General features: G+C 47.8%; 1 protein-coding gene across 1 annotated transcript in view; it reads right to left on the bottom strand.

The window, feature by feature from the left end:
* The window catches only part of tspan17 (tetraspanin 17), a 17,955-nt gene that overhangs the window by 4,047 nt on the left and 3,908 nt on the right, over positions 1-10,000 (bottom strand). Inside the window, exons 2-6 of the mRNA XM_062524389.1 lie at positions 6,987-7,037; positions 5,337-5,483; positions 3,257-3,427; positions 2,131-2,256; positions 825-872 (exon numbers count right to left, since the gene is read on the bottom strand). Coding sequence (XP_062380373.1) covers positions 825-872; positions 2,131-2,256; positions 3,257-3,427; positions 5,337-5,483; positions 6,987-7,037 — 543 coding nt within the window. The remainder of the gene's footprint in view (positions 1-824; positions 873-2,130; positions 2,257-3,256; positions 3,428-5,336; positions 5,484-6,986; positions 7,038-10,000) is intronic.

Genomic DNA, 10,000 nt, shown 5'->3' with positions numbered 1-10,000 from the left:
CATTGCATTGGTTCGTGTGTGCTCACCATATCTGCTTTACTTGTTCACAAGACATGTGACAGACAGGACTTTGTGGGTATTGTGCAGTTCAGGATGTGGTAAAGGTTAGGGCATGTGTACGTGTGTGAGTGAGACTATATGAGCAAGCGTGTCTTTTTTTTATGTGTGTGTGTGTGTGTATGTGTGTGTGTGTGTGTGTGTGTGTGTGTGTTCGTGCGAGCGAGCCCACTGGATGTTTACCTCTCGTCCCACATGCTCTAGCATCTGCTCTACCGCTAACGGCCAACTCAGTATGACGGGAGTCAAGCATGCACGTGTTTTATGTATCTCTGAGCCTCTGTTACACCCTTTTTCACACCAGTCGACCAGGGTTATCTCCCGAAGGTCTAACCCATGTTCAGCCCAAACCAATCAATGTTGGTTATATCCAGATTGTGACGATCCAGACTAAACCTGGGCCACAAGGCGTGTTACATACGTCATACATTTGCTCGTATCTATCTTGTCTCTCTCTCTCTCACTATAGCTAGCTCAGACAACTCCACCTGCTCTTCCATCCACTCTTAAGCTCCTGACAAACAAACAAGCCAAAAGGCGTCAGCTGCAGCTCTATTTTCAGGATGTGAGGTAGGCAGCACCCCGCCAGACAGGCAGTCAGCCATGTCGGCACCTGGCCTCACTTCCCCTTCACTCCCATTTGCTGCGACGTGGCGTGGCGTGGCGTGGTGCGGCGTGGTGGCAAACAGGGTATTTACCTACTACAGAGCAACAGACAACAGGAAACCCAAATAAATAAATAAATAAATAAATAAATAAATACTTACTCCTTCAAGCCGCACGTCATAGCCGCACTGTGTGTTGAGAACATCCTCCTGAATAAACAAAAACAAAAAAAACAAACCAAAAACAAAAACAGAAAATGAATCCTTCATTAATTCCACAGGGCGATAGACAAGGCCATCTGGTCGGCACATACAAAAATAACACAACAACACATACCACAATTGTTTGTGTTATATATTGCGTTGTGTTGTGTGTTATACGTTTCACTCATAAACAGTGGCTTTGCATTACCCATAATTTCCCGACTATTAGGCGCAGCTTATGCATTGGTTTTTGCACAATTTCTTCAGCTATGAGGTTACTACAGGGAGGGCAGTTAATATGGTTTTGTTTCTTTTAACTTGCATAAAACACTGTCCTGCGGCTTATATACAATGCGGCTTATATGCGGGAAATTACTGTATTCCAAATAAATTCGTCAGTACATTATTCATCTATTATCTCTGCTTTTCACACACTGAGATGGTGACATGCCCCATGCTCCCTTCACCTCTGTTCCCTTACGATGCTACAACGTGCAAGCTTCCTCTATCGAGCTTTTGCACAATAAGATGGGGACATGGCCTCGGTTCATGTGTGTTGCCTTGCGATGATACGTCGTGCGAGCTTCCTCTATCGCGCTTCACCATCCACATGCTAAACATTTGCTCAGTCACCCATGTCTGCTTGAGTTCTGCTTTTGCCCCCGAGTGATACGATTGCATTCCCGATAGGTCCTTATCTACTGTGTGCTTACACACGCTTGTGAAAGTATGCTTCTTCAAGCGCAAACACACACACGTTCACACACAACAGTGTGGAAGTATGTATGCACAGAAATATGATGTGGTGTGTGAGGCGGGGGTTGTTATGGGTGTGTCTGTGTGTATGCTATTATTTTGAGATATGGGTGTGTCTGTGTGTATTATTATTTTGAGACACCCGGGATACCTGAGTGTGTACTTTTCAAACAGACCTGTATAGGCAGAACAAATATGTATAGATTTCTGAATCTGATATATGGGTACAGGGGTTATCTTAGTGGTCATGCTTGTGTGCACGTGTGTGTGCATGTGGATGTGTGTGTGTGTGTGTGCCTTGAATTTGGCAGGTCTAGGCTGGCGGACCTATGTGTAGGTGGGTGGATGTGTGTGTGTCTGTGTATATCTTGGTGAATAGCTACGATAATGTCGGTGTTTTGCCCACACTTGAGTGAATGTGAATGGATGTGTGTGAGTGTGTGTGTGTGTGTGTGTGTGTGTGTGTGTGTGTGTGTGTGTGTGTGTGTGTGTGTGTGTGTGTGCTTACGGCAGGGTCTTTGACGCAGCAGGAGAAGGGCACTCCGCAGCGCTCCCGGCTGGGGTTGAGATCCGTGCAGTTGAAGTAGATGTTCTGGTTCCAGTCGTTGGGCCCGTGAGCGCCGCAACACGACCACTGCAGAGCAACAGAAGACACAGAGAAGCCCCACGGGCAGTCAGTACCCAACAGAGAGATCTCTCTCTCTCTCTCTCTCTCTCCCTCCCTCCCTCTCCCTCCCTCTCTCCCTCCCTCTCTCTCCCTCTCTCTCTCCCTCTCTCTCTCTCTCTCCCTCTCTCTCTCCCTCTCTCTCTCCCTCCCTCTCTCTCTCCCTCTCTCTCTCCCTCTCTCTCTCCCTCTCTACCTCTCTCTCTCTACCTCTCTCTCTCTACCTCCCTCTCTCTACCTCCCTCTCTCCCTCCCTCCCTCTCTCCCTCCCTCCCTCTCTCCCTCCCTCTCTCCCTCCCTCTCTCTCTTTATCTCGGCTGTTCCACACTGCCAAGGTGGAAACCCCAGTAGAGCTGCTCAGGTCTTTCCGGAGGAGTCTGGGTCCAACCTCTGGAATAAATATCACACAGGATGATGGAAAGTTCGGCCCAGGAAAAATGACTTGCGACCATGTGAGGTGTGGGAGGCTGAAGATCCATTCTGTGTGCGTGTGTGTCTTTCTTTATGTGTATCTGTTATGTGTAAACAACTTTGAGGGGAAGGATACTAAAAAGGTAGAAGATCAAATATGTCATGAAAAGAACACAAAGCAACACAAATGGGGGGGTGGGGGGTGGGGGGTAATAGGGAACCAATGGGAGCAGAGAACACACACAGCAACACAAAGGGGAGCCAATGGGAGTAGAGAACAACACAAAGGTCAGTTGCACTTAAGCAAACAGACAACAAAACACACACAAGACACAGAGGGGGAAAAGAAAGAAAATCAAAAAACAAATTCCACAATGGTCAAAGGGACCAGACATGAGAGAGAGAACAATAATGAAGAAGAAAGAGAGATGGAGAGAGAGAGAGAGATACAAAGAGAGAGGGGAAGAAAGGGGGAGAAGAAAGCGGGGAGGCAAAGCGACAAATTGAGCTCCAGAGAGAATAAAATTGTGTGTGTAGGAAATGAGCCAGGACCACTCACGTATTCCTGGGCAAAATCAATGAGGTTCTGCAGGTCAATGTCGTCCCGGTAGGCTTTGACGTTGTTGTTGATGAACAGGTTGAGCTGGTCTTTGATCCAGTCCTTGAACACGAAGGCCAGGATGCCCGCCGTCAGCTCCAGGAAGAAGATCAGCCCCAGGAACACTGAGAACTGCGGAGGAGAGACACAGACACAGGCCCCGGTCATTACAATCAAGACGAGACACAAACGTAACACTTCACCGCAACAGCACGCCAATTATCGGGTCCTACCACTGCACTGCACGACTGCGGTGGCCTAGTGACTTCCTGTTTCATCTGCATAGTCATCCGAGCGAGCAGAGTTCAAGCCAATTTAGTTTGCTTTCACAAGAAACAACTGAGCACTGTAATGGAAGGGGCCCTCAGAGACCTGCTGCTGCTGCTGCTGCTGCTGCTGCTACTGTTGCTGTTGTTGTTGTTGTTGCTGCTACTGTTGTTGCTGATGCTTTGTTGTTTGCTAGATCTCTTTGTTTGAGGCGGTTCTCGCTCCGCGCCTAAAGTTTTCTTCCCGAGAGAACTTCCGACGCGCTTCGTTCTCTCCAGGCATGCACGTACTCACTCAAGACATCCCCGAACTCTGAGACGCTCCTTGAAGAGTGTTCCAGCACATTCTACATAATTAACTGGGGCTTCCATGCAGAGGGAAGTGCACTTATAACACACCTAACACTGATGAGAATGGGAGATCATTTTCTAGAAGACTCATTATGCTGACTGGGCTGGCAAATTATCATTTAGAGTTACAAAAATACTGCGAGCAAAAAACTGTGAGCAGGCAGGCAGATGCACGCACCCGCACACACACACACACACACACACACACGCACACACGCACACACACACACAAATGAGCATGTACACAAGTGTGAGCACTCACACACAAACAAACAAAAAAAGACCATGTATGCAACCACACACAAAAGTGCAAATACACAAGCGTGAGCGCTCACATGCACACACAAAAACGAGCATGAACGCAACCACACACACACACACGCACACACACGCACACACACGCACACACACGCACACACACGCACACACGCACAAGTGAACTTTCCCTCTGTTGATGACCTGTCTTACTGTGTTTTAAAATCAATCAGCGGTGGGTTCATTTGTGCAAGCTAATTTGAACAGGGGCCTGTGAGGGAGGACAAAGTGGCTCCTGCGGGGAGTCCTGTGTGCGGAGAGCTAAACTGCCTGGGGCCGCCATTACTCCTCGAGCCCACCGAGCCGCATTTGGTTGAGGGGAAATTAGGGGAGATTCATCACTTTCCCCACTGGATGTGCTCGAGCTAAGCACTTAGGGGAGGAGGGGAGGGGAGAAGAGAAGAAAGAAAAGAAAGAAGGAAAGAAAGAAAGAAAGAAAGAAAGAAAGAAAGAAAGAAAGAAAGAAAGAAAGAAAGAAAATGATTAAAAGAAAGACAGAAAGAAAGAAATAATAAAAGGAAAGAAAGACAAAAAGAACAAACAGCCTGGACAACAACCGCAACTGTCCATTCTCCTGACTGCTGCATTAAAGTTTCGAGGGGAACAAGGGCCTACAGACAAAGCTTTGCCGAATAGCGTCTAGACAGGGGGAATCTCTGAGAGGGTATTAAGAGGGGAGGCTATTAAGTGAAGAAGATGGAGGTTATCTCTCAATGTGGCTCCGGTAACAGACAGCGTAAGGACAAAGTGGGAGAGCCATTCCACTGCAATAAGCCTGTAAAGAGAGGAAGCAGCCCGAAAATGAAATCTCTGGCCGTCCCTGCAGACACATGGCTCTCTCTACAAGCTGCAGTCTGAGAGAAATCTCAACAAGCCTCAGGTGCTATAGAGAATACAGAAAGACAAAAAGAGAGAGAGAAAGAAAGAGAGAAAGAAAGAAAGAGAGAAAGAAAGAAAATGGAAGGTGGGCCACGGCAGAGTATGTGGAGTGCGATGGGAGGGAAAGACAGAAAGAAAGAAAGACAGAAAGGCAGGAGAGGGGAGAGGAAAGAGGGAAAAGGGAGAAACATGATCGGGCCCAATGAATCGAGCCCCGGAGTCAGACTCACAAACTTGAGCAGGACGGTGTTTTCCCGCAGCGCTCCGATGCAGCCGGCGAAGCCCAGGATGAACATCACCGCTCCCACCACGATGAACAGCCACACCGGGTCGAAGCCGCCCAGGTCCGTGATGGACGAGATGTTGGACAGCACTCCCTGTGGGGCCAGACAACCAGAAAACTCAACACACACAAACAAACAAACAAACAAACACACACACACAACAAAACAATACAAACAAGTCTACTGGGCACAATCCCAACCCTCCACACGCCTCCCTCGCCCCAGTCCTCTGCAGCAGTTACGCCCCAGGAAGGTTAAGCAAGGTGAGGCAGGTTGAGCGCAGGCGTCGACGGCTACCTGGAGGGAACGCAGGATCAAAGAGCGAGTCGCGCCATGGCGCCCCCCTCTCCACTTCCTCTCTTTTTGTTCTTGGGGCTGCACATTATCGGTGTTTACACCCTTCCTTGACAGCTCGCTTTGAAATGTTAAATCAAGTTCACATCCCTGGGGATCATGTCTCGAACAAACAAAACGAAAAGAAAAAAAAAAGATAAACAACTAAGCCAGCGAAAAGAAGAAGAAAAAAACAACGAGCCACTGACACACTTGATCATTTCTCCTCCATCGCTTACAATTCCCAGACATGTGTGCTTGGTTATTAATGACACGATGCGGCAATCAAATATTACAACAAATTTACCAATTATTTACATTAGATTAACGAGATAACTCAGGAGGCTACACGAGGGAGATTAATTCATATTGAGCGTCACCATATGTTACATCCTCTCTTGAGCTAGCTGAACAATTAGGGACTCAACTAGCACAATTTCCCGCAGATAAATCAAGTAGATTGACTTGTTGCCTCGGTGTACAAGATCCACCTGTGCCTGCATGGCAAAGGCAATGTAAAAGCTGATCTTTTGGTGTAACAGTGACACATCTTGAAGAGGCACATTTTTCTTGCAGATGGCTTCGTAGTAGATGAAGCAGCTAACCAGGCATGGGTGTGAATTACGTTTTTTTTGCAAGCCCCTTTCGACTCCATTTCCTGAACGCACACTAGTGACTGCGTGGCTGTTTGTTTCTTTTTTTACGGTGTAATGAAAGCCTTGTGGTTTCTCATTTATGCGCATATGGGTTTTAACTAGGAAGCACACACCCAGACTCCACAAGCATGCGAGATCCGCTTCGTCATCTCGGCTCTCGCTGTCCAAACAGTTCAAGGACTTCAAAAACTCAGAGAGTTTTGTTTGTGTCTTTTTCCCTTCTCAGTCTCTCTCTTCTTATATCCTACTGAGGTTATGACATGCAAGTTTGTGTCATAAAAAAGAACATAAAACAACTTATTATGGCAGGATTCTACTCGATACAGTCTATAATGAAGACTTGAGCACGCTAGAGCCGATGGCCTGTTCTGGATCTAGCGAAAGTGGTGACAGTGAAAACAAAGAAAGAGAGAGAGAGAGAGAGAGAGAGAGAGAGAGAGAGAGAGAGAGAGAGAGAGAGAGAGAGAGAGAGAGAGAGAGAGAGAGAGAGAAAGAGAAAGAAACAGGCCTTGGCCCAGGCAATTGACTCTGCGTTGCTTAGGAAACGTCTCATAAATAAGACCGCAGGGAATCTGAGGTATGTAAGCAGTTTGTTCGTGACACTCACCTTCTCAGCCCATGCCCAAAGTCCAATGCCCAGGAAGGCAGCTCCAAGCAACTGCAAAACACACACACACACAAAACATTAGCATGCAGGAGAATGATAATGCATGACTACATACTACTAAAAACACAACCTGTGTCATTCATTGAGCATACTGAGTACAGAGTATGTGAGTTCCTGGAAAAGAGCACAGCACTGTATAGTCTTGGGGGCATAGAACCTGTTGAGAACTAAGGGCTTCACGACTACTGCTTTTTACTAGCTGACAAGCCTTTCATAAGAGTCATCGACGAGTCGTTATGTACCAGTACAGCTGTACAGTTACCAGCACTGCTGCTAACATTGGCAGAGAGGTGCTACCTGTTGCTTATGGTTATCCTAGCAAACATGTTGTTATTGTATTGTCTTGGTTGGCACAGCCGTACACAACTTTCATGGTTATCCATAGCAAACATGTTCTTATTGCACTGTCTTGGTTAGTACAGCCGTACACAACTTTCATGTCACTGTGGAACAGATCTCCCCTTCAGTGCGGTGCTCCACCATGCATAGGAATGTGTAGACCATTTAGCATTTAGCTATTTGGTCCATGGGTGCCTGTCAACATGCCTCCTCGATCCTCGAGGGGCGTTCCCACTGATCTATAACTAACACTGGATAGACTATCCCATTGTCCCCCCCCCCCCCCCCCATCATTCTTTATGTAGATCAGTGAGGATCAAGGCCCGAGGAGCAAGGGAGGACGTATAAACGCTGCATGAGCGGCACCTCATGAGTAGTTGACTGCTGCCTACAGGACAGACAAGTGATTTTAATAGACGACTAGTTTGACTATGCCTGTAGATGATGAAACCACCGGTGAGAACATTGTGACCTTACAGAGGTGCTCGCAAACAACTGGCAAGACGGCATACTGATACAGGGAGTGCAAGGCTGAACGTGACTGCTGAGAGTCTGAGAGTCGTGACACAGCCAGCATAGCAACCACAGAGGTATTTTCAGACAACAGGAAAAAAAAGATAGGGACTCACTCCATCCATCCATCCATCCATCCATCCATCCATCCCGCTATCCATACTTCCTCCTCTCTCTCTCTCTGCCACCACAGCACAGCACAACACAATCTTCTTGGGCAATTGTCGTCAGTCTATGATTGAATCACCAAGACAAAACCCTCTTTGCGAAACACTTTCCATGATTTGATTTGCTCGTATTCTTCTCCTGTGGGTTACACTAACTATTGTGCACTGTCCTTGTGACTCTCGTTATCTCATTGGGGACGGAGGGATCTGGGCCGGTGTCATGTCCCGGGCCTGGGACCGGGGCCGGGCTCGGAAAGGAAAGGAAAGGCGTAGCTGCGTAAGGGGAACGTGAGGACGGCTCGAGCCGCACACAGAGGTCAGGTATCAGGGGTTGGCTAGAGCCCGTAATCCCATTAGCCCCTGGCTCAGCCTAATCCGGTGGGGATTAAGAGAGACACGCCGCTGGGGAACGCATTCATTCCTTCAGTGTTACGAGTCTCTCTCTCTCTCTGTCTCTCTCTCTCTCTCCGTCTCTCTCTCTCTCTCTCATCGCTTCACTCTCTCTTTCTGCCCCTCTATTCCATCCCGTGCTCATTCACAATAATCTGACTGTACTTTCTCTCTCTCTCTCTCTCTCTGCTGCTGTAAATAATACATTTCTTAAATCTCCACACCTTATTCTCATTCACTCCCTCTGTCGCTGCCTATATAGTATCTCTATTCCTCCTCTACTTTCTCTCACTCCAACTTCCTATAGATCTTTCCTTTTTTCCCCCACCTCCTCATCGTATCACTGTAAAGCCAAACTGATAATTTTGTGCCTCTTGCCTAGGTCTAGGTTTTTAATGAAAACCTAAAGTACCTGAACGCTGCATCAACATTTTGGGTTTTTTTAGAACAAAAGCATGCCGTGCAGTCAGGCATCCTGTTTTTGCTTCTCTCTCTCTCTCTCTCTCAGTGTGAGTTGGTGAGTGTGAGTGTGAGTGTGAGTGTGAGTGTGAGTGTGAGTTGGTGAGTTTGTGTGTGAGTGTGAGTGTGAGTGGTGGCTGGGACGCTCTTGGGATGCCATGTCCGGCCCACACGTGTATTGTGGGGATTAGAAGCCGTCGCTCAGAGACACACGAGCGGCCGTGTCAACACCTGATCCCATTATTCCGCCCGGGGGAGGGTGACGGGGGTGGCGTGGCCAAGTCACCTAGGGTCAGCGACAGGTGAGCCTGGCAACCTAGCAACTGGCCATAAAGTACAGGAAATGAAGTCATATACGAGGGGGGAACAAATTGGCGATGCAACGTGGCTTGCCAAGTGAGGAGCTCTTTCCCTCAGCAATGACAACGCCATCTGAAGCCGTATAAACCCCATTCCCTTGCCTGTGTGAATTAGCCATTAAAGTTAGCGTCAGGCTGAAGTTCTAACTCTCAGGGTGGGGGGAAGAGACATTTTCAGTGTAATCAACGCACCTCAATTCTACCCCCATCGTAATTCTAACAGAATTTGTCTGTCGTTATGGGATATTACACCAGGCAGATAGGCCTCCTTCTGCTCTGCGTCATTGCCTTGCTGCAGAGAGTGGCGATTGAGGACAGCCCAATCATCTCCCATGTTGGTAATTGTTAATGGAGAAAAAAAAAAGATAGGGAGGAAAAGACAGAGAGGGGAGGGGGGAAACCAGGAACAAAAAGATGAAACCACAGCTGCCATTGATCTCTGGGCAGCAGCTCAATACCAGCACGTTTGCTCTCATCAATAATTTATAGAACCTGTGAAAGTGACTCAGTGTGTTCCAGCTTGGCTCATTTGTTTCTCCCTCTCTCTCTCTCTCCTCTCCTCTCCTCTCTGACGTGTGAGTGACTGTCTGTGAGTGTGTGTGTGTGTGTGTGTGTCTGTGAGTGTGTGTGTGGGTGTATATGCGTGAGAGAGGGAGAGAGTGTGCGTTTGTGCGTGTGTGTTTGCTCTGTGGAATGAGTCAAACGGAAGGGCAGGGGGCTTGCTGGG

Source organism: Sardina pilchardus, chromosome 21, assembly GCF_963854185.1.
Source record: "Sardina pilchardus chromosome 21, fSarPil1.1, whole genome shotgun sequence".
NCBI classification, from domain to species: Eukaryota; Metazoa; Chordata; class Actinopteri; order Clupeiformes; family Clupeidae; genus Sardina; species Sardina pilchardus.
Note: the sequence above shows the minus strand (reverse complement) of the source record. Positions and strands in the feature narration are given on the sequence as shown.